This window comes from Grampus griseus (assembly GCF_964374135.1).
Source record: "Grampus griseus genome assembly, chromosome: 8".
NCBI lineage: Eukaryota > Metazoa > Chordata > Mammalia > Artiodactyla > Delphinidae > Grampus > Grampus griseus.
Window position 1 is genome coordinate 99,817,163 of NC_139002.1, and position 27,983 is coordinate 99,845,145.

The 27,983-nt window shown below is 40.4% G+C and overlaps 1 protein-coding gene across 1 annotated transcript; it reads right to left on the bottom strand.

Annotated features, from left to right (window-relative positions):
- Window positions 1-11,945: 11,945 nt before the first annotated feature.
- On the bottom strand, window positions 11,946-25,139 carry TCN1 (transcobalamin 1; the record flags this gene model as incomplete). The annotated part of the gene is made up of 9 exons (XM_082661108.1): window positions 11,946-12,007; window positions 12,180-12,298; window positions 14,188-14,374; window positions 15,672-15,858; window positions 18,033-18,220; window positions 19,590-19,745; window positions 21,112-21,252; window positions 22,276-22,455; window positions 25,028-25,139. 9 exons carry the CDS (start codon window positions 25,137-25,139, stop codon window positions 11,946-11,948), a joined length of 1,332 nt encoding a protein of 443 aa, XP_082517234.1.
- Window positions 25,140-27,983: the final 2,844 nt, after the last annotated feature.

The following is a 27,983-nucleotide window of genomic DNA, read 5'->3' on the forward strand; positions in this document are numbered from 1 at the left end:
GATGACCAAGTGTCCTTTACTAAAATCCTGGCAGGCTGGCTAACGTGCGAATGTAACAGAGACCTTCTCCTAAGCCTTTGCGCACCCAGACCGCCTCTCGGCAACCACTTCATTGGGGTTTGGGGGATCCCTAAGGCAGCACCTCACAGTCTGAGGCACTTGCTTTACAATAAGCCCTCTTGGCTCTCAGGCGAGCATCAGCCAGGTGAGGTCTGGCTTTATGCAATGAATTAAATTGACGTGACCTGGGTTCCAGCCTAGGCTCTTTGAAGTTGTTTGATGTTGGGAAAGCAATGGGCCATAAATGGTTTTGTTTGATTTCTCTTTCCTTATCTGGGGATGAAAGCAGTCTCAAACACCCTGGGCTTTCAGATATTATCTTTGAAAGTAAGTAATTGCAAAACGTGAGCTCAATGAACTATATTAAGTAATATGTATATATTATAAAATGTTTTTAGAATTGTAGCTGTATAATAAAGCAAAGTATATCTCCCCCTCACACAGAGAACTGGAAGTAATGAGATTACGAAGGAGGGGGCTAGTTTTTTTTCTAACCACCGCATTTTAAGTAGCTCCTTTTAGGAGGCCATTCTCACAGTGACTCCCAGCTTAGACTGACACAACATTGTAAATCAACTTATACTCCGATAAAAATTGAGAAAATGTACCATATGATGAAAAAGCAAAAAGAAAAATTCAAATTCCTTTTGACGACCTCCAGGCCCTGTAAGATCTGGCATCTGGTTTCCTTCTGGACTTCACCTCCACCCACTTTCTCCTTTGTTCACTCTGTTCCAGCAGCACTTCTTGTTCCTTGAACCCATCAGCCACCTTTGCTCTTGCTGTCCTCTCTGCCTGGGAAATCCTTACTCCAAATACTCTTATGGTGGCTCCCTCACTTCTTTCATGTCTCCGCTCAAAGGTCAGCTTTTAGAGAAGCCTTCCAGACCATTACATATGAGACAGCCTCACCTCCCTGACACCCACCGTGCCCCTTACCTGCTCTAGCGCCTCACCCTCTGTCATACTCTATGTGTAGTTCACTTACTGTATGTCTCCTTCCCCACTAGCATGTCTGCTCCAAAGGGGCAGGAGCTTAATCTATTTTGTACACTGCTTTGTCCCAGGTACTTGAGACACTACCCAGCTCACAGTAGGAATCAAATGAATACTTAAAAAATTATTTATTTACTTTTTTATTTCATTTCATTTTATTTATTTCATTTCATTTTTTAGTTTCTGGTGTACAGCAGAGTGATTCAGTTATATATTCTTTTTCATATTCTTTTCCATTTTGTTTACTACAGGATATTGAACATAGTTCCCTGTGCTATACAGTAGGACCTTGTTGTTTATCTATCTTATATATAGTAGTTTGCATCTGCTAATCCCCAAATCCTAATTTATCACTCCCCCACCCCCTTTCCCCTTTGGTAACCATAGTTTGGTTTCTATGTCCGTGAGTCTGTTTCTGCGTTGTAAATAAGTTCATTTGTATCATATTTTAGATTCCACATGTAAGTATCTTATGATATTTGTCTTTCTCTGTCTGACTTACTTCATTTAGTATGATAATCTCTAGGTCCATCCATGTTGCTGCAAGTGGCATTATCAAATGAATACTTTTTGAATGAGTGAATTAATGAACAAATATATAGCATGGGTGATTAAAAAAAGCATTTTTTTTTCTTTCTTGGACTAATTTGGTGGTTTCATAGGTGAGAACGCAGGATACGTATTGGGGTGTGCTAGACAGCTTCTAACATCGACCCATGTTCCCACCTCCTGGCATTCATGCTCTTATGTAATTAATCCCCTTCTCTCGCGTGTGGGCTGGCCTTGCCTCTAATAAATATAATACAGCAAAAGTGATGGGATGAGGTTGCAGTAGACCGGCTCCGTCTTGCTTGCAGTCTCTCTGGCTCTTCTTGCTTTTTGCTCTGATGAAGCAGCTGCCGCGCTGTAAGACGCCTTATGGAGGGGCCGGTGCAGCAAAGAACTGAGAGCAGCTTCTATCCCACAGCCAGGGAGGAAAGAATCCCGCCAAGGGTCACGAGAATGAGCTTGAAGGCAGATCCTTCCTCAGTTGAGCTTTGAGATGTAAGCAGCCCCAGCCCATATCTTGATTGTAGCCTCATGAAAGACCATGAGCTAGAGGACCCAGGTAACCTGTCCCTGGATTCCTCCCCCATAGAAACTGTGAGATAATAAGTGTTGTTGTTTTAAGCCATTAAGCTTTAGGGTGACTTGTTATACAGCCATATATCACTAATACACAGCCTTTGGTGGGGGATGAAGCCAGAAAGACAATTTTGGTCTGCATGGTAGAGAGCCTTGTATGCCCTATGAAGGAGTAGAATAATTCCCCCACCTTCAAGACGTCCATATCCTAATCTCTGGAATCTGTGAATATGCTAAGTTACATGGTAAAGGTGAGACAGGCTGGGACCTGGGACCCTTTGTGCTGTGCTGCAACGCTTGAACCTGGACAAACGTCTCCCTGAGCAGCAAAATACAAAGAAACTATAAGGGTCTAAAAATAACTTCATGAATGTGCAGTTGGGGCAAATTCTGGACAAAAAATACAAAAAGACCAAACAAGCTCAACTGGCACCTCTGAAGAGCTGGGAGCAAAAGCAGGGTACCTCCTGTGCACAATACCGCCAAAGGGGTGGGCAGACCACCTAGCCACCCCCCAGGCCCGAGCCCCAGACACATCCCTACCTTCACCCCCACGTAAGGAACCAGCTTGTTCTGCTCGGGGAGTGAGCTAGCAAGGGAACATGATACTTGTTCTTGCTGCCCCCTGCTGTGGCAGGGGTCCCAATAAAGCCTTGCCTGAATTTCTTGTCTGGCCTCTGATCAATTTCTACTGACTAAGGAGTCCAAAAACCCTGGTCGATAACAAAGGGAATTAAGGTCATTATTAAAATGACTTTAAAATAGGAAGACTATTGTAGGTTATCTCGATGGACCCAATATAATCACAGGAGTCCATAAGTGAAAGAGGGAGGCAGGAGACTTAGAGAAGGAGATGTGATGAAGGAAGCAGAGGTCAGCATGATACAATTGCTGGCCTTGAAGGCGGCGGGGCCATGAGCTTAGGAGCGCAGGATTCCTCCAGAAGCTGGAACACACAAGGAAATGGATTCTCCCCTTAGAAGCTCTTGAAGAACACAGCCCTTTCAACACTTTGATTTTAGCCCAGTGAGTCCCAGTTCAGACTGCTGACGTCCAGAAGTGTAGGAGAATATATCTGTCTTTGTTTTAAGCCAGTACATTTGTGGTAATTTGTTAGAGCAGCAGCAAGAATCTAATACAGGATTAGGAACCAGCATGGTGCTGACCTTGGGTTCCAGAGCCTGCTTGTAACAGTCCTGAGATAACCCGTGCACACCTGGTGTGCCTGCTCTTTGAACACATACTTTCTTGTAAATTACGTTACAGCCACGGTATTGCTTCAAGACTAATGTTGACACAGTTGTTTCTATTAGCAAATAACGTTCAGAACAGGAACCCCAGAGGCTATACTTTCTTTTTTTTAAATTTAGTTTATTTTTTTATACAGCAGGTTCTTATTAGTCATCCATTTTATGCACATCAGTGTATACATGTCAATCCCAATCTCCCAATTCATCCCACTACCACCCCCCACCCCCGCCGCTTTCCCCCCTTGGTGTCCATATGTGTTTTCTCTACTTCTGTATCTCAATTTCTGCTCTGCAAACCGGTTCAGCTGTACCATTTTCTAGGTTCCACATATATGCGTTAATATACGATATTTGTTTTTCTCTTTCTGACTTACTTCTCTCTGTATGACAGTCTCTAGATGCATCCACGTCTCTACAAATGACCCAGTTTAGTTCCTTTTTATGGCTGAGTAATATTCCATTGTATATATGTACCACATCTTCTTTATCCATTCGTCTGTCTATGGACATTTAGGTTACTTCCGTGACCTGGCTATTGTAAACAGTGCTGCAATGAACATTGGGGTGCATGTGTCTTTTTGAATTATGGTCTTCTCTGGGTATATGCCCAGTAGTGGGATTGCTGGGTCATATGGTAATTCTATTTTTAGTTTTTTAAGGAACCACCATACTGTTCTCCATAATGGCTGTATCAATTTACATTCCCACCAGCAGTGCAAGAGGGTTCCCTCTTCTCCACACCCTCTCCAGCATTTGTTGTTTGTAGATTTTCTGATGATGCCATTCTAACTGGTGTGAGGTGGTACCTCATTGTAGTTTTGGTTTGCATTTCTCTAATGATTAGTGATGTTGAGCAGCTTTTCATGTGTCTCTTGCCCATCTGTATGTCTTCTTTGGAGAAATGTCTGTTTAGGTCTTCTGCCCATTTTTGGATTGGGTTGTTTGTTTTTTTACTATTGAGCTGCATGAGCTGTTCATATATTTTGGAGATTAACCCTTTGTCCATTGATTCATTGGCAAATGTTTTCTCCCATTCTGAGGGTTGTCTTTTCGTCTTGTTTATGGTTTCCTTTGCTGTGCAAAAGCTTTGAAGTTTCATTAGGTCCCATTTGTTTATTTTTGTTTTTATTTCCATTACTCTAGGAGATAGATCAAAAAATATCTTGCTGTGATTTATGTCAAAGAGTGTTCTTCCTATATTTTCCTCTCAGACTTTTATAGTGCCCGGTCTTACATTTAGGTCTCTAATCCATTTTGAGTTTATTTTTGTGTATGGTGTTAGGGAGTGTTCTAATTTCATTCTTTTATATGTAGCTGTCCAGTTTTCCCAGCACCACTTACTGAAGAGACTGTCTTTTCTCCATTGTGTATCCTTGCCTCCTTTGTCATAGATTAGTTGACCATAGGTGCGTGGGTTTATCTCTGGGCTTTCTATCCTGTTCAATTGATCTATATTTCTGTTTTTGTGTCAGTACCATCTTGTCTTGATTACTGTAGCTTTGTAGTGTAGTCTGAAGTCAGGGAGTCTGATTCCTCCAGCTCCATTTATTTCCCTCAAGACTGCTTTGGCTATTCAGGGTTTTTTGTGTCTCCATACAAATTTTAAGATTTTCTGTTCTAGTTTTGTAAAAAATGCCATTAGTAATTTGATAAGGATTGCATTGAATCTGTAGATTGCTTTGGGTAGTATAGTCATTTTCACAATGTTGATTCTTCCAATCCAAGAACATGGTATATCTCTCCATCTCTTGGTATTATCTTTAATTTCTTTCATCAGTGTCTTATCGTTTTCTGCATACAGGTCTTTTGTCTCCCTAGGTAGGTTTATTCCTCGGTATTTTATTCTTTCTGTTGCAATGGTAAATGGGAGCGTTTCCTTAATTTCTTTTTCAGATTTTTCATCATTAATGTATAGGAATGCAAGAGATTTCTGTGCATTAATTTTGTATCCTGCTACTTTACCAAATTCATTGATTAGCTGTAGTAGTTTTTGGGTGGCATCGTTAGGATTCTTTATGTATAGTATCATGTCATCTGCAAACAGTGACAGCTTTACTTCTTCTTTTCCGATTTGTATTCCTTTTATTTCTTTTTTTCTCTGATTGCCGTGGCTAGGACTTCCAAAACTATGTTGAATAATGGTGGTGAGAGTGGACATCCTTGTCTTGCTCCTGATCTTAGAGGAAATGCTTTCAGTTTTTCACCATTGAGAATGATGTTTGCTGTGGGTTTGTCATATATGGCCTTTATGATGTTGAGGTAGGTTCCCTCTATGCCAACTTTTTGGAGAGTTTTTATATAAATGGGTGTTGAATTTTGTCAAAAGCTTTTTCTGCATCTATTGAGATGATCATATGGCTTTTCTTCTTCAATTTGTTAACATGGTGTATCACATTCATTGATTTGCGTATATTGAAGAATCCTTGCATCCTTGGGATAAATCCCACTGGATCATGGTGTATTATCCTTTTAATGTGTTGTTGGATTCTGTTTGCTAGTATTTTGTTGAGGATTTTTGCATCTATATTCATTCAAGTGATATTGGTCTATAATTTTCTTTTTTCGTAGTATCTTTCTCTGGTTTTGGTATAAGGGTGATGGTGGCCTCATAGAATGAGTTTGGGAGTGTTCCTTCTTCTGCAGTTTTTTGGAAGAGTTTGAGAATGATGGATGTTAGCTCTTCTCTAAATGTTTGATAGAATTCACCTGTGAAGCCATCTGGTCCTGGACTTTTGTTTACTGGAAGATTTTTCATCACAGTTTCAATTTCATTACTTGTGATTGGTCTCTTCATATTTTCTATTTCTTCCTGGTTCAGTCTTGGAAGCTTATACCTTTCTAAGAATTTGTCCATTTCTTCCAGGTTGTCCAATTTATTGGCATAGAGTTGCTTGTAGTAGTCTCTTAGGATGCTTTGTATTTCTGCAGTGTCTGTTGTAACTTCTCCGTTTTCATTTCTGATTTTATTGATTTGAGTCCTCTTCCTCTTTTGCTTGTTGAGTCTGGCTAATGGTTTATCAATTTTGTATATCTTCTCAAAGAACCAGCTTTTAGTTTTATTGATCTTTGCTATTGTTTTCTTTGTTTCTATTTCATTTATTTCTGCTCTGATCTTTATGATTTCTTTCCTTCTGCTAACTTTGGATTTTGTTTGTTCTTCTTTCTCTAATTCCTTTAGGTGTAAGGTTAGATTGTTTATTTGAGATTTTTCTTGTTTCTTGAGGTAGGCTTGTATGTCTATAAACTTCTCTCTCAGAACTGCTTTTGCTGCATCCCATAGGTTTTGGATCATCGTGTTTTCATTGTCATTTGTCTCTAGGTATTTTTTGATTTCCTCTTTGATTTCTTCAGTGATCTCTTTGTTATTTAGTAACGTATTGTTTAGCCTCCATGTGTTTGTGTTTTTTTACGTTTTTTTCCCCCTGTAATTCATTTCTAATCTCATAGCGTTGTGGTCAGAAAAGATGCTTGATATGATTTCAATTTTCTTAAATTTACTGAGGCTTGATTTGTGACCCAAGATATGATCTATCCTAGAGAATGTTCCGTGCACACTTGAGAAGAAAGTATAATTTGCTGCTTTGGGATGGAATGTCCTATAAATATCAATTACATCTATCTGGTCTATTGTGTCATTTAAAGCTTGTGTTTCCTTATTAATTTTCTGTTTGGATGATATGTCCATTGGCGTAAGTGAGGTGTTAAAGTCCCCCACTATTACTGTGTTATTGTCAATTTCCTCTTTTAGAGCTGTTAGCAGTTGCCTTATGTATTGAGGTGCTCCTATGTTGGGTATATATATATTTATAATTGTTATATCTTCTTCTTGGATCGATCCCTTGATCATTGTGTTATGTCCTTCCTTGTCTCTTGTAACATTCGTTATTTTAAAGTCTATTTTATCTGATATGGGTATTGCTACTCCAGCTTTCTTTTGATTTCCATTTGCATGGAATATCTTTTTCCATCCCCTCACTTTCAGTCTGTATGTGTCCCTAGGTCTGAAATGGGTCTCTTGTAGACAGCATATATATATGGGTCTTGTTTTTGTATCCATTCAGCAAGCCTGTGTCGTTTGGTTGGAGCATTTAATCCATTCACGTTTAAGATAATTATCGATATGTATATTCCTATGACCATTTTCTTAGTTGTTTTGTGTTAGTTTTTGTAGGTCCTTTTCTTCTTTTGTGTTTCCCACTTAGAGAAGTTCCTTTAGCATTTGTTGTAGAGCTGGTTTGGTGTAGTTGAATTCTCTTAGCTTTTGCTTGTCTGTAAAGCTTTTGGTTTCTTCATTGAATCTGAATGAGATCCTTGCTGGGTAGAGTAATCTTGGCTGTAGATTCTTCCGTTTCATCACTTTAAGTATATCATGCCATGCCCTTCTGGCTTGTAGAGTTTCTGCTGAGGAGTCAGCTGTTAACGTTATGGGAGTTCTCTTGTTTGTTATTTGTCGTTTTTCCCTTGCTGCTTTCAATAATTTTTCTTTGTCTTTAATTTTTGCCAATTTGATTCCTATGTGTCTCAGCGTGTTTCTCCTTGGGTTTATCCTGTATGGGACGCTCTGTGCTTCCTGGACTTGCGTGGCTATTTCCTTTCCCATGTTAGGGAAGTTTTCGACTATAATCTCTTCAAATATATTCTCTGGTCCTTTCTCTCCCTCTTCTCCTTCTGGGACCCCTATAATGTGAATGTTGTTGCATTTAATGTTGTCCCAGAGGTCTCTTAGGCTGTCTTCATTTCTTTTCATTATTTTTTCTTTAGTCTGTTCCACAGCAGTGAATTCCACCGTCTGTCTTCCAGGTCACTTATCCATTCCTCTGCCTCAGTTATTCTGCTATTGATTCCTTCTAGTGTAGTTTTCATTTCAGTTATTGTATTGTTCATCTCTGTTTGTTTGTTCTTTAATTCTTCTAGGTCCTTTTTAAACATTTCTTGCATCTTCTTGATCTTTGCCTCCATTCTTTTAATGAGGTCCTGGATCATCTTCACTGTCATTATTCTGAACTGTTTTTCTGGAAGGTTGCCTGTCTCCACTTCGTTGAGTTGTTTTTCTGGGGTTTTATCTTGTTCCTTCATCTGGTACATAGCCCTCTGCCTTTTCATCTTGTCTATCTTTCTGTGAATGTGGTTTTTGTTCCACAGGCTGCAGGATTGTAGTTCTTCTTGCTTCTGCTGTGTGCCCTCTGGTGGATGAGACTATCTAAGAGGGTTGTGGAAGTTTCCTGATGGGTGGGACTGGTGGTGGGTAGAGGTGGCTGTTGCTCTGGTGGGCAGAGCTCATTAAAACTTTAATCCACTTGTCTGCTGATGGGTGGGGCTGGGTTCCCTCCCTGTTGGTTGTTTGGCCTGAGGCGACCCAACACTGGGGTCTAGCCGGGCTCTTTAGTGGAGCTAATGGCGGACTCTGGGAGGGCTCACACCAAGGAGTACTTCTCAGAACTTCTGCTGCCAGTGTCCTTGTCCTTACGGTGAGGCACAGCCACCCCCCGCCTCTGCAGAAGACCCTCCAACACTAGCAGGTAGGTCTGGTTCAGTCTCCTACGGGGTCACTGCTCTTTCCCCTGGGTCCTGATGCGCACACTACTTTGTGTGTGCCTTCCAAGAGTGGAGTCTGTTTCCCCCAGTCCTGTCAAAGTCCTGCAGTCAAATCCCGCTAGCCTTCAAAGTCTGATTCTCTAGGAATTCCTCCTCCCGTTGCCGGACCCCCAGGTTCGGAAGCCTGACGTGGGACTCAGAACCTTCACTCCAGTGGGTGGACTTCTGTGGTATAAATGTTCTCTAGTTTGTGAGTCACCCACCCAGCAGTTGTGGGATTTGATTTTATTGTGATTGCGCCCCTCCTACCATCTCATTGCAGCTTCTCCTTTATCTTTGGATGTGGGGTATCTTTTTTGGTGAGTTCCAGTGTCTTCCTGTCGATGATTGTTCAGCAGTTTGTTGTGATTCCGGTGTTCTTGAAAGAGGGAGTGAGAGCACGTCCTTCTACTCCGCCATCTTGAACCAATCTCCTCTATAGTTTCTTAAAGCATATGTTTTGATAGTCTTTGGTTAACTCTTGACTGGACTTATTGATTTATTTCCTTGTTTGTTTTCTCCTGTGCCTCATTTTCTGGTATCAAAGCACTGAGATTCTCTCTGGACATCTGAAAGGTTTATTTGTGTTGATTACTTCTTTGTAGGTGTAAGTTTCTCCCCTCAGACTCAGTCTAGGTTCTGACATAATCTCAAGCCATAGGATCTTCTCAGAATGCAAGTGTGGCCAGAGCTATGTTTCACTGGCCAATGTTAGTGGAATGCTAAAGAAACGTTATTCCATTGACCTTCATGTCTGTTTCAGAGATTGAAGGCATTCCTATCAGACAACAGTGTTACTACCTTCTACTTAAAGACCATGGGCTGGGAGAAACTCATCTTTCTCCAACAGAAACGGAGGTTAGCAGTGCTAGAGGGGAGTGTTGGAAAACATAGTGGCATAAAGTGAGGTTTGATATTTAATCCAATCAGAATTAAATGAGAATTGAAAAGAAAATGACTTTAATGTTGTGATGGCATGTTACTTGACTCCATGTTGGTATACCAATGAGTTTAATTTCTTGTACCACATTTGGGAAAATAGGTCTAACATAAATTGGGTGCTTTACTGGTATTGACTGAATATTACAGAAAATGAGCTAGAATCATTGAGAGAGAGTTAGGGATGTTGGAGAGACCCATTCCAACTTTGTTACATTGAGATTCAGTTTCATTGGTTATTTCAGGGGCAATATTTCCTGTTATTTTGACATATTTGTGTTTGTGTGTATATATATATATATATATATATATATATTTTTTTTTTTTTTGCGATACGCGGGCCTCTCACTGTTGTGGCCTCTCCCGTTGCGGAGCACAGGCTCTGGACGCGCAGGCTCAGCAGCCATGGCTCACGGGCCCAGCCGCTCCGTGGCATGTGGGATCTTCCCAGACCGGCGCACGAACCCGTGTCCCCCGCATTGGCAGGCGGACTCTCAACCACTGTGCCACCAGGGAAGCCCCTGTGTTTATATTTTTTGCTTGAGCTTCCTTTATGGACAACATTGACCATATGTTCTGGTTTTCCCAGGATAGTCCCAGTTTTTAATCTGTTTTTTTTCTGAGTATATTTATTAATAATGTTCACTTTCACTCTTAACAGAGTTATGGTTGGATGATAAACTGTATGGTCACACTGTGCTGGACAGCAATGCCAGTCCTAATAGTTTGCATATTTGTGACCTAAACCATTATCCTTCAATTTCACATAGATTGTATAGTCTACAAATAGATCTGACAGCTGGTACTGCATGCTCACAGCACCGTGGAGACCCCCCTGTCTCTAATTTAGCTTTCAAGATGTGACACAGACCCAAGAGGATGGAATCCCTTGCTGTGTAGTTGTGAAGGCATCTGTCACACCCGGTTAATGAAGGCCAGGGCAGAGCTGAACCTGAGAGTTGAAGATCAGTGCCAGAAAGCAGTGTGTAGGAAGAGGGTTACTGTGTGTAGGAATCAGGGTTACTGGTGGAGGGGGAGAAGAGAAGAGTATCATGAAAACACAAGGAGCAACGAGGAAGACATTTTTGAAATAAGTTAACTAATTCTACCTAAAGGGCTCTTTCTTTTGGAGGTTATTTTAAACGGATTACTTCATGCTTTATCTGAAGCACCTTTTGTCCTCCGGCTTCTTAAAGGCACTTCTGGTTCCTGACTGAATGTGCACATAGCTCAGGTACTCAGTAAGAGGTGTAACCCGGCTCATGCTAAGACATGATTCAACTTTTTCTTTAAAGTGAATTCTGCTGAAATGAACATTGGAGTCATTCTTCTTTTACATGTGTATTTTGATGATATGACTATAAGGGTGATTTTTATGGTGAAATGAAAGGAAAATAAATGTGGGAGAACAAGTGGGACCCAGGGGAGGCAGCTGGAAGAGGGAATGAAAGTGTCCCTCAAACTCTGTGGACTGACTTCGATGTGTAAGCTTCACAATTCACCCTTTCTCCATGGCGATATTTTTCTCTCTACCCACTGCCTGTATGAAGCAATATGTCCCCTCAGTTCCTCCCTTGCATCTGGGTCTCAGAGAGCTCAGTCTCCCTATGAACTTTCTCCTTGATCTCATTGGTTGCTGCTGCACCATTAGACCCAGAACTTTATCTCCATTTTCCCCAGTTGCCCAAGGTCACCCAGACAGTTAGCAGGGGAACCTTGAGTAGAACTCAGTTTATTAGACAAGTGGGTCTAATCTCTTTCACTTTGTTTCCTCCTGAGGTAGTTCTTCTCTCTAATAGTAATTCCCTTTTGCTATGAAATTATTAGAACATGCTCTTTTTGTATAGTTGTTGATCTTTTATTGAACATGCGAAGAGAGAATTAGAGGTTATTGACTATGCTATTGGGGTCGAGATAAGTGAAAAGGAAGGTGTGAGATCAATTTCCACATGGAATCTCACTACAAAAGGGTTAGACCCAGCTGAGGATGGTTTGGGTTTATTAGTACGTGCTCCAACGAACCTCCAAATATTCTCCATTTTTGACAACATAACTCCCAGGTCCTGAAAAGGAAGAAGAAGGAGAAGTGGGTCAAATGATTTGACCACCAAATCATCAGATAATGGATATGGCTCTCCCAGCTCCTTGGCACGTTCCCCGCCAAAGCTTACACCCTCACACCTGAATGCTTTGGGCATCTCACTCTGTAGCGTTGTTTGTCGTACTCTCCCTTACCTTGGCTCAGCGGTTGGCCATTGCTCAGAAGTTGCCAGTAGGTTCTGTCATTATTGTTGGCACTTATGTTCTGAACAGTGGTGATGTAGGGCCCCCATGGGCTGTCCTCCGTTTCGAAACTGTGGGGGACAGTGAATGGGTTCCAGGAACTTAGAATGGTCGAAGGCAACTCTCCATGGGCGTTTCTCAAACTTTAACACACCTAAGAATCACTTGAAGATGCTTCAGAGTATGCAGATCTCCTGGCCCTATCCCCAGATACCTTGATTCTGTCGGTCTGGGCTGGGACCAGGAATCTGCACATTCTATAAACATTCCAGGTCATTCTGATGCAGGCCCTCCTACAATCCATGCAAAATTAGAGAAATGATTCCCCTGGTTTCTGCCCCTCCTTCCTGCCATAGTAGACACTTTGCCATCAACAATTTCAAATCTTCTACCCAAGACAGTAACTGATGAAGACACTAAAGCAGTACAAGAAAGTGTTAATTGGTTGTCCTAGAGGCACTGAGGAAAGAGGAACAGGAAAGGATAATTTAGTAATTCATACCTGGTTATTAAAAAGTGACATAGTCAATGTCTTTTTCACATTCTTTATTCACATTTCTCTACCTTCCTGGGAACACTTGAAAGCAGGCTTTATAGTTATATATATACACATAGACATAATTTTCATATATATACGATTTTCTCTGTCGCATCTTACAGCATGTTATTAAATACAATAAACTATTGTCAGTTAGGTTTAAGGAGCCAAATAAGCCATATTTTTCAGAGGCAGAGTCAATATCTTAATTTTAATATTTGAACTCTCTAGGTCAGGGAACCTTAATCTAGGAGTCCATGAACCTCCTGAAAGGTGGGGGAGGCATTTGTAAGACCTCTGATTTAAATAATAAGTTTTGGGGACTTCCCTGCTGGTGCAGTGGTTAAGAATCTGCCTGCCAACGCAGGGGACACAGGTTCAAGCCCTGGTCCGGGAAGATCCCACATGCCACGGAGCAACTAAGCCGGTGTGTCACAACTACCGAGCCTGTGCTCTAGAGCCCACGAGCCACAGCTACTGAGCCTACATGCCACAACTGCTGAAGCCCGCGCACCTAGAGCCCATGCTCCGCAACAAGAGAAGCCACTGCAATGAGAAGCCAGCACGCTGCAACGAAGAGAAGCCCCCACCTGATGCAACTAGAGAAAGCCTGCATGCAGAAATGAAGACCCAACGCAGCCAAAAAAAAAAAAATTAATTAATTAATTAATTTTAAAAAACCGCACATGTAAAAAAAACATAAATGACAAGTTTTGCACTCACAGACTTAGAGGATTAACTTACGGTTACCAGGGGTAAAGGGTAAAGGGTAGCGGGGGTGGGGGATAGATTGGGAGTTTGGGATTGACATGTACACACTACTATATTTAAAATAGATAACCAAGAGAGACCTACTGTATAGCACAGGGAACTCAGCTCAACATTCTATAATAACCTAAATGGGAAAACAATTTAAAAGAATGGACACTTTTATGGGTATAACTGAATCACTTTGCTGTACACCTGTAACTAACACATCATTGTTAATCAACTATACTCCAATATAAAATAAAAATTTTTTAAGAATGACACATTTTGTGTGTATATTCCTTTTTCTGGGATGAGAATCCCACTCATCTGACTTTCAAAGGGGTCAGTGATTCAAAAATAGTTAAGAACCACTGTTCCAGACACAAAATGTCTGACTTAAGAGGTTCTATTTATTGAAGGAGTTTAACTGACAGAAGAGGGATCCCTGGTACTTATTTATCTATTCAGTGAGCAATAATTTAATACTTGCTACATGCTAGAGGAGGAAAAATTTCACCTCCCTTTTTTTAACCCCGGCCGTGCGATGTTGGTGAACAGTAAAAGTACTCACTGGGAGGTGTTTTAAATGTACATTGTATTCAGGTGCAGATGTATTCTTGCTGAGTCATAATCCCATTAAATTCCTTAACCTTAGGTTATGTACAGACATACCAAAATGCAGCCTTATTTTGTTTCTCAGCTGCCACCATCACATCGAGGAAGACAGAACCCTTTCTCACGGTGACTTTGGTGGAATTGAAAATTTCATTGATTTGCACAGAGTAATTGACTGAAATATTGGAGGGTGAGATAGTAGGTGTCACAGGTACAGGCTCATCTGTGGAGATGTTGAATTTATCTGGCAGAGACAGAAAGGCAGAGAAGAATTATTATAAGGAATAATAAAAAATGAGGTTAGAGTCTGCACACCTATCCAAGCCCTATGCAACGATTCCTTCCCTTTATGCAGAGGAAGGTTTGTGCAAGGAGCGAGGGTCAGCAGTCACGGGGCAGATCTCTCATATGACTAAAGCACAAATTAAAACCACACACTACTCACCGGCTCGTGCGGGCTTGTGCCTGCGTCAGCTTCCAGCTGTCTCAGCAATTCAATTACCCCATCTCCCATTTCCCACAGAGGCTCCTGTTTTTTTTTTTTTTTTTTTTGCTTTGGTGCAGCATACAGTAATGCTTCCCACCCCCTTTTTTTTTTTGCCTTTTAATTTTTTTATTGAAGTATAGTTGACATACAATATTATGTCAGTTTCAGGTGTAAAACAATGATTCAACATGTATATTCATTACGAATTGATCACCATGGAAAGTCTAGTAACCATCTGTCACCATACAAAGTTATTACAATATTATTGACTATATTCTCTATGCTGTACTTCATATTCCCATGAATTATTTATTTGACAACAGGAAGTTTGTATCTCTTAGTGCCCTTCCCCTATTTTTTCCCAATCCCTAGCCTTTTTATTTCCTAACCTTTATTGAAAACATTATGTGCCAGGCACTGTACTAATCATTTTACATGGATTTTCTCCTTCAGTCCTTACAAATACCTATGTTACATACTATTATCATTTGCATTTCTTATAGTAGAAAACTGAAGCTTAGAAGTTAAACATTTTGTCTAAGATCCCTAAACCTACATGTGCCTGAACCAGAAATGAACAAGATAGATAGAAGGAAAAGTCTTTTTTTGTACCTTGTTGCAAAATCAGTTGTTTGATTAATGATTCGTGCTGCAATTTTCTTATAATACTGCCATATTCTTTCCACATTGATGTCTTATGTCTCTGAGGGACCACTCATTGAGCATAATGAAAAGTCAGAGACACCATACTTTTTAGGATGGGAATGATGCTCAGAAAATCTCTGTATCCAGCAGTCAGAAAACATCCCTTCGGAGATAGACGTCCTTTAATAAACTCTACCTTGTTCATCAGTGTTTGAACCAAGAACGGCATCTACTACTCAAGGACAAATCCTCAGGGGGTTATGATCACATATGGAAGACTGAATTCTATCTGGGAACTGTTATGCTTTAGAGGTTTAACTGGTCACTTTTGGTCCCTGAGGAAACCTAAGTCTCACACACTTTGGGTGTTATGCTGAAAGGCAAAACAGTTTGCTCATTAGTGCTATACCTGGACTGCAGGCACAAGAACAGTTTTTGTTGACATCCAAGTAGGTCTTTCCCATCAGGGCAGGTAAGATCTGGGCTGCAGCAATTGGCAGATGGAATGCTCCCTGAAGGATGTTGTGAAGTACTGTGTGCAGAGTTTCTTGGCAATTCCGTTTATTTTTGTAATAGTTTGATGAGACAAACAGAGCCTAACGTGTGAGAGAGAGAGAGAGAGAGAGAGAGAGAGAGAGAGAGAGAGAGAGAGAGTGAGAGAGAATGGGAATAAATGAGAGAAACTTCACATAACAGGAAAGCCTGCATCTAACTAACTTAGTAAATCTTTATTGGACATTGACTACATAGGAACCACCTTAGACCACTAAAATACCTTTCCCGCCATCAAGAAGCTTATAAGCTAGTTTGGGTGGGGAGGTGGAAATTGTTAAATCACACAAACTCTCATAGCGTCAGTGAGAACAGACTTTCTCTACCGTATTTACTCTTGTACCACTGATGCTGAAACAGTACTTGTCATATAGGAGGCAATCCATAAATAGTGTGAACAGATTCTTGTAAAGGAGTCCCTAAGATGAATGCCCTAAGAGAAGCATCTAGCGGCATGGCCTTTCCAAAGAGGAAGAGCTCATAAACATTTAGTGAGACTGAGGAAAGTCTTGGTGGAGAAGGCAGTACTTGAATAGGCTTGGTGGTATGATGGCATTTCAGTAGGTGACATGAGGAGGCAACAACCTGACCATAGGGGATAAAGTAGGAATGGCCAGAGCCTGGCCTGGCTATGATGAGAGTTATATGCATTTTAGTAAAATCCCCAGAGGATTCCTCCTGGCTTAGGAGAACTGGTGTAGAGGGAACACTCAGGGCAATTGTGGAAGGACAGCCCGGAGAAGGAGGTTGGGACCAGATTGGTAGACCCTTGAATTTCACGGTGCGGTGTCTGCCATCATTTGCTTGACAGTGGGAAGTCTAACAGGTTCTTGAACAGAAACTATCCAGGCAGCAGATATAAACTGGACTGAAGGGGAAGAATTACAGGGTAGGAAAAATTAAGAGGGTATTAGAGTAAGTCAAGGGCTAAAATGGACTAAACTTGAAGATGTTGCTCTGTGGTTTCTCAAGGAAGGACAGTTCTCCTTTTCATTTTTTCTTGAAGACTCTTAAAGATAACCAGGTAGTCAACCAGCATTTGTGGGATATTAAAAAAAACTCATCATATTTTATCTTCTCTTATAAACTGTGGTAGGTAAGCAGCTCTTGGTCCTGCTGTGAATGAATACCACCTGTAGGGTTTTTAAACAAGACCAAAGCCCATGTTCCACCCCTAAATTTCTGTATTAACTGGTTGGTTTGGGGTGTAAACATTAGTATTTTATAAAAGCTCCTCCAGGTGATTCAAATGTGCAGCCAGAATGGGAAACCACGGTTTTATATTAATTTCAAACTTATCAAGTGTGAACAGTAACAACAATATGAACACTCTTTATGACTGGACCCTTGCTTACATCATCAGCCCCGTCTTGTAATTTTCCCAAGCACCTTGTGCTGAACCTTTTGATCTTCCTAAAATATGGAATGTTCTTTTGTACCTTTGTCCTTTGTCCTTGCTTCTTCTCTCCCTTTGAAAGTCCTCTCACCCTGAGTCAGCCTAGCAGACCCAAATTCATACCAAAGACTCAGTGAAATCTTTTTTTTTTTTCTATAAACCTTTCTTCATCTCCTCTTGTATCTACTCCTTAGAGTTGAGTAGATCAGTGAGTAAATGCAGGAATAAATTCTCAGTCTTCAAGGAACATATACAAGATAGTGTTGGCATTGAGTATGAGTTTTGAAACCAATTATTTCAGTCCTATCACGATCTGCATCGCTCTTTGGCTTTGTACTATTAGGCAAGTTACCGGTACTCCATGGTTCACACTCATTATTATTACTTCCTAGGAAATAGAGATAATAATTCTTTCTTCACTGGGTGGTTGTGCATTAATGACTTAATGTCAATAACTACCAGATTCCACTACCACTTATTATTTCCATACCAGTAACTGATTTGGGAGGTAAGGTGAAACGCCAAACAATGGTATATGGTAAAGTGTGAAACTGCATGTGATAAAACAACAAGATAGATTGTAGCAGGCTGTAGAATTGCTTAAATGGAGCCAGGAAGAGCTTCATAGAAGCATTGGATATGGAAAGGTAAAGGAGAGGAGAATACATTTCAGGCAGGGCAGGGGAATCACATGAGTAAGATCAAAGTCAGTATAGGAAACAGAATGGATAATAAGTCTTTAGGAGGCCAGTAAGGGAGGATGAAGATGTTGCTTTTCTCCATGAATCCCTTCCCTGTCTCCTGGTTTACGCTCTGACTTACCTGCATAGCTTCTCCTGTGCTAAATATGTTTCCGAAGAGACCATCATTTTCTGCAGACAGAATCTTATTTACCAGGGATGTTATATAAACATTGGTTTTGTTTAAATCCTTTATATCTGCTTCAATCTCCTCCTTTTCTATTCTCCTCTTCACACAGGTTAGAGCAAGAACAGCCATTGCTCCAGTATCTGTCAGGAAGCAAAACACCGGTGATAGGGTGACTAACCATCCTGGTTCACCCTGGACTGAGTAGTTTCCTGGTATGTGGGACTTTCAGTACTAACAACAGGACAAATCTGGCCAAACTGGGATGGTTGGTTATGCTCGTTAATGATGGGAGATAAGAATTTCAAGGTACAGCAGTCATCCCTCTGGCACTAGCCTCTCAAATATTGCAAGATTCTTTCCTTATGTTGAATAGCCATGTACCTTGTACTCAGAAACTCACATCTTGGTCATAGAAACACATATGGATTTGTAGGTGCAAACACATGAATGGTCTGCTTTTACATACTGGTTGTTCTCATCCTTTTTTATCTTTTAGCCACATTGGCAAAGAAATTGAGAAAACCCAGGATAATACTCCAAACAAATATGTCTTTGTAAAGTTCCAAGGTTTCCATTAGACTGATGAAGAAATAGTGCTTGAGAGCAGTTTATTCAGTAAACCTTCTTAATGGGGAGGAGGAGGCAAGAGATTGGAAGGATGGAGGATAAGGTCTTTTTTTCCTGGCTCCTTACTTGGTTTCCTCTATGTTCTTCAGGCACGGTGCCTTACCTCTCTCATAGAAGAAGGAGTATAAGAAGCTCACTTTCTCCATACTATCCTGAGACACTGAATGGTGGTTCTCTTTGAACTTCTTAGAGAAAAATGAGCTTGTGGATCTGGGCCCCTAGGGCAACAACACTACTTGTCTTAAAGGGACTTCTTTTTGGATGTGTAAGCGGATCCAGTGGGGAATTTCTGGTCCTTCTCCATGGTGGATACGCACTTTATTGATCAAACTATTGGGCCTGACCACTGGAGAGGTTCTATTATTAGGAAATAATCCCACACATCCAAATGGTCCCAATAGATGAGAAGATTACTTCCAAATCTATTATTCTTTGGAAGAAAGATTACTTCCAAATCTATTATTTGGAAGTAATCCCACACATCCAAATGGTCCCAATAGATGAGAGAAAGGTGCAGGGTTGAGATAAATGAATTCCACCGCATTCCCTTTCTCTAATATTTATACTTCCTAAGATGTCTTATCTGAAGAGTCTCATGATCTATCCTCATTTTAAAGATGGGAAAATTAAAGTCAAGAGTTAACATCTGTTGGTTACTCAGAAGTGTGAGTAGGAACCACATCTTTCTACTATACTGCACATCCATAAAGAGGCTTAAATACTACTCAATATCCATTCTTCTAAACAAAAATTCTCTTCTGAGGAGACTAGGGTAAAGAGGATAGAAAAAATTCAAGTACTTACTGGTAGAAAAATTCAAAGAGCAAGGCCTATTGGTGCCTATGTCCTTGAAACCAAGGGAATTGGGTTTAAATGACTCACCTACTGAGAACTGGCCGCCAAAATAATAGTTTTTATTTTCAGGAGTGAAGTAAGGAATAACGTTGGTGGTTGAGTAGCTCCCACTGGACAGACACAAGGCCAGGAGGGCCAGGCTGAGCTGGTAATAGTTAGTCAGCGGATTGTCACTGTGTGTTTCTGGCAGAGAGAAAAGAAATACCTTAGTCACGGAAGTGGTACCGGAATAGTACATTTTTAACTTATTTCTACTTACTTTATCTCCATTTCTTTACATTTAAAGAGAGGTGAATAACAGAGGGGAGATATTGCTCATAGAATCGGCAAAGTTGAGAAATTTAAAGGTTCTTAAGGGCCACCAAATTCAACTCAACTCGTTTCATTTTATAACTGAGGAGATTCAGCACTAAAGGTATAAAAAATACTCCCGGCAATCCCACTTCTAGGCATATATCCAGAAAAAAACATAATTTGAAAAGATATATGCACCCCAATGTTCACTGCAGCACTATTTACAATAGCCAGGACATGGAAGCAACATAAATGTCCATCAATGGAGGAATGGATAAAGATGTGGTACATGTATATAATGGAATATTACTCAGCCATAAAAAGAACAAAATAATGCCATTTGCAGCAACATGGATGGACCTAGAGATTGTCATACTGAGTGAAGTAAGTCAGACATAGAAAGACAAATGTCATATGATATCGCTTATATGTGGAATCTAAAAAAAGGGTACAAATGAACTTTTTTACAAAACAGAAGTAGAGTCACAGATGTAGAAAACAAACTTATGGTTACCAAGGAATAAGGGGGGGAGGGATAAATTGGGAGATTGGGACTGACATATACACACCACTATATATAAAATAGATAACTAATAAGAACCTACTGTATAGCACAGGGCAATACACTGTAATGACCTATGTGGGAAAAAATCTAAAAAAGAGTGGATACATGTATATGTATAACTGATTCACTTTGCTGTACACCTGAAACTAACACAACATTGTAAATCAACTATACTCCAATAAATATTAAAAAAAAATACTATCCTGATGTTCAAGTGGTTACATAGTTAGGACTAGAATGCACAAATGTACCTCACTAGCAGCTGTGATGGTCAACCTATTTTTCCCAGTGATAAAGTACTTTTTGCCATCTTTAGCCCTTGTAATATTATAGAATCGTATGTATATGCTTTGATACTTATGACACAGTGTCTCGTATTGCTCAACTATTTCTGGTGTAATTTGTCTAAATGCCAAGCTTCTGGAGGACTAGAGAACTGTGACCTGTATGTTTGTGTGTTGGTGTGTGCATTCATCATCCAACGTAAGGTCAATGCTCAGTTGAACATATTGGAAAAGAAAACTCAAGATGCATGTTGAAAGAAGGAAGAAGGGAAAGTGATCTTCAAAGGTATAGTGGGATGAATGAAGTGAAGAGGAGATGGAAAAAATAGGGGGAAACTTCATACAGTTCTGAGTCAGTAGAGGAAAAGACAAGGATGTCCAGGGTCTCTGAACATTTGATTCTCACCCATATTCTCAATTTCTGCTTTGAATTTCTCTCCTAGTTTGCTAACCAGATGAGCATCACGTATAAACACTTCACTAGAGTTTTTACACGCTCCCAAAGCCAGGATAGCCAAGGCCAGCTCTCCTGAGGTTATCTCTGGCTCTGAAAAGAAAAGTATTCAAGTTAAACAAGGTACATGCTTATAATTTTTTTGGCCTCCTGTCTTCCTGGAGACTTATATTGCTGTCACTCCTTTCTCCTGTTCTACTCTTTACTAATATTTTGTTGTTCTCTTCTTTATCCCCCAAACAGAGCCTTTTCTAGCAGTACTGTATAAATGCAAGCGAGATCTTAATCTTTCCCGTGAAATTATGGGTTCTTTCTGGAATCATGTAATCCTTATAAAAATGAACAAAGAATAAAAATAGATAAATAATAAAGCCTTGGGATTTTCTCTCCTTGTGGGTGCCGTCTTTCCTGGATAGGAATAATTGACTTGTATGTTCTGCCTTAGAGAGCGTCCAAACTCTCAGGCTGCTCCTAATTCTCACAATAATATTGCTAGGTAGGTGGGGGCGGTGTATTTCCCCCTTATACTCATGAGAAAGCTAAAGCTCGGTATTGAAAAGAAAGGCTCGAAGTGGAATCTGGTCTCAAACCCAGTCCACATCTCTGTTGCTCTGTGGTTGCCTCTCGACTGTCAGCTTTCTTGGTTGTGGTCCACACCCTCTCTGGTCATGAACTCAACTATATCATATAACAGTCTTAATGGATGAGAGTCTATAATTTCTTTTGCTTTTCCTTGTAACTTCTTGAAGGAATATGATTTTCAGGGCTCAAAGAAGGAAGGCCTAGCTCTAGAGTAAGTGGCAGGGGATTGATCTTTTGAGGTACCTTTGTGTCATCTCAATTTTTTTTTGAATTTCATGTGAACTTTATCAAAAAAAAACCCCACTACATACTTGTGTTAGATTTTTTTTAAATTTAGGTAACATTGGTTTATAACATTAAATAAGTTTCAAGTGTACTACATTTTATATCTACCCCTGTTCACCTCAAGTTTTCTACAGCTAAGATTGATGTATCAGGGATGTTTTGGACACACAATTTTTAGAACTCCCTGGAGATCATCTTTATAGATAGGTAAGTCTTTTCCTAACTCTTCCGGGGAATATAGGCACTCACCTCTTTTTTTTATATCTTCTTGAATTTGTCGAGTCAGCTGTTGTTCTAGCCTTTGGTTCTGAATCTGAACAAGTCTGAAGGTCAACAGGATGTTGGCACTTTGGATTCCTTTGGTATAGTTTGCATTTACCATTGTGTTTATTAGAGGATTTAGATAGGAGCAGTTTTCTCTGCTTACCTCTGTGGCAAGGGAGGGAGGAAATAAGAAACACACACTCATGAAATATTAGGGCTAGGAACAGGGATGATATTAAAAGATTTAGGAGCAGATGTGGCACAGGCATAGACCCTTCCAGTAGTCGCTGGCAGTGTTGCTGTAACAATACAAAGGTGGGTCTGGAGCCCCGCTCTGCCAGGTATTACTTTTTTTGCCAACCAGCATGGAAGTGTTAACTATTTTAACAACTATTCAGCCTTACCATTGTGTCCTGGCAGAATATAAGTCCTGCCTGGTAGATCTAGTACCGTTACCTAATTTGAGGCCTAGAGAGGGTATCCTTAAAGAGACCTTGGTCATTGGAGCCTAGCCCAATCTACTTTCTAGAGTCAGTTGGTTCCTTCTCCATCTTCTTCTAATTCACTTGGGTTAATGCTGAAGGGAAGAAGAGAGAAGAGAAAGAAGGCAAAAATTCTACGTGTCATTGGTGATTGAGCCCAAAGCTGCATTGTCTGATTGCCCAACTGGCCAGGCATCAAGATCGTTATTCAGCATCATGGACCCTTTGGAAAACCTTCTGGTTTTAGCCTAAGACGTGTCCAAATCCCAGGGGCAAGGATGGAGGGAGTCCCATTACATTGTGGAAATAAAAGGAGAATCCGGACCCCCCAGGAACTGGAGAATAAGAAGAGTTAACTATCACTGAAAACATTTCTAAATATTCTTTGACCGTAATCTTAAGAAAATCCTACCCACCTCCAGATTATCTCATGGGTTTGTAGAATCGTGAGAAGAATATGAACCCTGAGTTCAGGCAGGCCTTGGCTGGATTCTTTGCTCCTTAACTTATAACTGGGGGTAAGTTACGTAACTTTCTTTTGTTTTTTTTTTAATTTATTTATTTTTGGTTGTGTTGGGTCTTCGTTTCTGCACGCGGGCTTTCTCTAGTTGCGGCGAGTGGGGGCTACTCTTTGTTGCGGTGCACGGGCTTCTCACTGCGGTGGCTTCTCTTGTTGTGGAGCACGGGCTCTAGGCGCACGGGCTTCAGTAGTTGTGGCGCACGGGCTTAGTTGCTCCGCGGCATGTGGGGTCTTCCCAGACCAGGGCTCGAACCTGTGCCCCCTGCATTGGCAGGAGGATTCTTAACCACTGCGCCGCCAGGGCAGCCCCAAGTTAATGTAACTTTCTTGACTTCAGTTGAAATGGTGGATAGTAACACCTACTTCATGGATATTGGACAAAAAAAACCCCACTAAGTAAACTATAAAATACTGTACATATTATTCCCTCTAGCTCAACTCGAGTTTCTAAGGATCACATACTTAGAGAGTCCAGGAAATGTTATTTTCCTTGCCCACCTTTCTTCACTTTAAAAGAGAGAGTCGGGAAGATCTGAGTGGAGTGATTGTAGAAGGTCATGGTTTGTTACAGGCACAACTGGACAACTGTGAGTCGCCTCTGAGATTTTATGGAAGCATCCAGTTCAGCGGATTTTCTGGCACTGAAATAGACTTTTTAGTTCCTGGTCAACAGCTCAAATCAGCTTCCTTAACCACAAAAACAAAGTTAATTATTTTGTACAATGAATGAAACTCCAAAGCCTCCACGGAGACCCCCTGTTCTTAGGATACAACAGAAGAAATGACAGGCCAGGAAGAACAATTAGAGCTGGCAGATTCGGAACTTTAGTGTTTCTGCTGTGCGATGGATTGCTTCCTGTGGGCTGTAGAGACCAGGAAGATGTAGCCGCAGCTGACACCACATTGTGGCACCATCTTTGGACTGGTTTGAAGCTCAATTCCAGGGTAAAGACTTATAATAGAGAAATCATGCACCTGTGAGCTATACCGGACTTTAAGAAATCACCTGCTTCAACACCTTTCCCTGATTATCCTCCATTTATAGACGAAGCTAAAAAAATTCAGAAACATTGGATCATTTGGCTATTAAGGGGTCAGACTATACCTGAACCAGTTTTTCTTTCTCTTAGTTAGTATTTTTGAAATAGAATCACATACTCTCTGGAGCCTACATGCAGAGGAGAGATGATGGGTTTCTACCCACGTCCTGTGGGGAAGAGTTGAAAAGAAGAAGATGTGTAGCTTGGAATATCTGAACTCAATAATGACAAGAGAACAGTCTTCGTTATTTGAAAGAGATTATTAACATTATTTTTTTCTTCATAGTTAAACAAGGAGTTAACCTAAAACCCATAGGCTGAACTTCGGAAAAACAGATTGCATCTCAGAATCAAAAGACACCTTTCCATGATCTTGAATAATTTCTGGGTCATGAGTTTTCTATCACTGAAAATGAACAAGAATAGACAGCTACTGGGCAGGTCTGTTGTGGTAGAAAGGCTCTTAGCATAGGAAGAAGAGTTAGGCAAGTTAATGTTGAATCTATGATCCCTCTTAAAACAACGTACATTGTGGAACTTTCCTCACCATCTCCTGCCACCCTTCACGTTACTCATAGAGTCCAACGGCATACAGAATTGGAATAAGGTCTTTTCTCAGGTAACTCTACACAAAGCTCCCTGTCAATAGTCTTCAGACTATCATGCTAGAGCAATTTAGGTCAAACCATACTCACCACAGATCTGGCATAGTTGACTTGGAATAAGAGAAAACAATAGCAACCCCAGTAGGCACAGCTGGTGTGATGGTCTCATCTCTCCAACAGTGTACAGGAATGGTGAGGACATGGCTGGCTGTTTGCTGGGTGATGGACAGAGGGTAATGAGAGCTGCTCCTTCAGTTTGCCTCAGTCTCTTTCACTCAAGCAAATATTGAGTAATGTCAGGAGGTGTGGTCAAGTGTGGTTGTCCAAATAACGTAATAAACCAGGAAGAAGACTTGAAAGTATAGTCAGGGAGAATGAGGAAATAATTTTTCTTTGTTTCCTATCCCCAAACTTTAGGATTCATATTCCCTACTTGCCTTCAGCCCAATGAGAATAAATTATGTGAATGACTGTTGTCAGTAATGTTCTCTCTTTCCCGTTCCACTTTGGTTGTATTTTATTTATGTCTCCTGAGAGATTGGATTTGATGGGGGCAAGGGCTTACAACATATAAAAATGGAAGTAGAAGTTGTAAGTCTGAAGTTGGAACAGGCAGGATGGGGGAGCCTGGCATATGGGAAGGTCTTTGGCATAGTGGTTTTTTATTATTATTATTTTTTATTTTAAGCATAGTGGTTTTTGACCTATAATTTTTTTCCTAAGATAGATGCCCTGAGAGTTTTCTAGCCCAGGAGGAAAACCATAGAGATATACATCAAATGTGGATTTGGGGGTATGCCAGGAAGGATGCTACATGCTACATGTAGGAAATGTTGTCTATCATAGTTCTTCCAAAAACTATTAGAGAATACTCTGTTTGGCTTTACAATGTTTGCTCTGGGTCAGCAAGATGGTGGAATAGGAGGTCTCTCATATATAACCCCACAGCAATAGTAACCTTAGCAGCCATCCGTGGACAAAAGTTCCTATGTGGAAACTATGGGTTCCAGGTAGGAGGTTGTAAAACGCCAGTGGAGCCATCAAGGAGGACTGTATAGAGAAAGCAAACCAGAGGAAACAGACTTGTGTTCACAAAGAAGCAGGCAAACGTGACACCACCGAATGAAACTAATAAGTAGACCTAACAGACATGTACAGAAAACATAGGGAGGAAGCTCCTTGACATTTGTCTTGGCAATGATTTTTTTTGTATATGCAACTGAGAGCATAAACAGCAAAAGCAAAAATAACAAACGGGACTATATCAAACTGAAAAGCTTCTGCATAGCAAAGGAAACCATCAACAAAATAAAGAGGCAGCCTAGGGAATGGGAAAAAAATATTTATTAGATACCATATACCTGATAAGGTATTAACATCTAAAATATATAAGGAACTCCTACAGATCAATAGCAAAAAACCCAAATAATCCCACTGGAATATGGGCAAAGGACCTGAACAGATATTTTTCAAAGAAGATACACAAATGGCCAGTAAGTACATGCAAAGGTGCTCAACATCACTATCGTCAGGGAAATGCAAATCAAAACCACAGTGAGATGTCACCTCACGCCTGTTAGGATGGCTGTTGTCAAAAAGAAAAGAGGTAACAAGTGTTGGTGAGGATTTGAAGGAAAGGGAACCCCTGTGCCATGTTGGTGGGAATGTAAATTGGTACAGTCATCATGAAAACGGTATGGCATTTTCTTAAGAAGTTAAAAACAGAACTATTTTTTGATTCAGCAATCTCAATTCTGGGCATATATCCAAAGGAAGTGAAATCTGTATTGTGATGGAACTCAGTTTCTGTTGCTTTTTGCTGAAGAAACCAACACTGAGAAACAAGTGTTGGGTAAAGGAAAAGTAGCTTTATTTTAAGGAAACCGACAACCTGGGGAGAAAGTGGACTACTGCCTGAAAGAACCAACTCCCAACTCTTCAAGTGTTAGCCAGGATTTATATAAGAAGGGAAGCAGGAAACGGCTGCAGGCTACTTGCTGGGGGTAGGCTGCTCTTCTGTTTTCGGAGATGTGTACACTAATCACGAAGTACCTTGCTGATATTAGAACTTGAGTGTGGTCATTACATTGTCCAGATCAACATATCTGTTCTATGGGTCAGTGGTCATATATTTCTGTAAAAACAAGAACAAAGGCAGAAACAGAGCAAAAAACTCAAAGTGAAACAGGAACCAGTCCACCAAACCCCTGAGCTTTAACTATTAACCATTCTTTGGTTGAAAAACAAGCACAGTTACAGTATCTCAGAGATATCTGTACTCCTACATTCTTAGCAGCGTTGTTGCCAACAGCCAGGATTATGGCATCAATCTAAGTGTCCGTCAACTGATGAATGGATAAAGAAAACGTGGTATATATATACAATGTGATATTATTCAGTCATGAGAAAGAAGGAAATCCTACTATTTGTGACTAAATGGATGGACCTTGAAGGCATTATGCTAAATGAAATAAATTAGAGAAAGACAAATACTGTATGATATCACTTATATGTGGCACCTAAAAAAAGTCGAAGTCATAGTAGCAGATGGTATAGAATGGTGGTTGCCAGGGGTTGGGGATTGGGGGAAAAAGGGAAATGTTGGACAAAGGGTACAAACTTTCAGCTATAAGATGAATATATTCTGGGGACCTAATGTACAGCATAGTGCCTATAGTTAATAATACTGTATTGTATGCTTGAAATTTGCTAAGAGTAGATTTTACGTGTTCTCCCCCCACATACAAAAAAATGGTATTATGTGAGATGATGGAAATGTTAATTAGCTTGATTATGGTGATCATTTCATAATATATATGTATATCAAATCATCTTGTTGTTCACCTTAATATATATACAATTTTTGTCATTTATATCTCAATAAAGTTGGGAAAAAAGAGAATATATCACCTTAGCTATGGGCTTAATTATGACATCTTTTCCTCCATTTTTTTCCTCTGCTAATGCTGATATGTTGATCACTGATGGGTTTACCTCTGTTGTCCATTACAGTCGACAGATCTGTTTATTGGTCACATTCTACTAC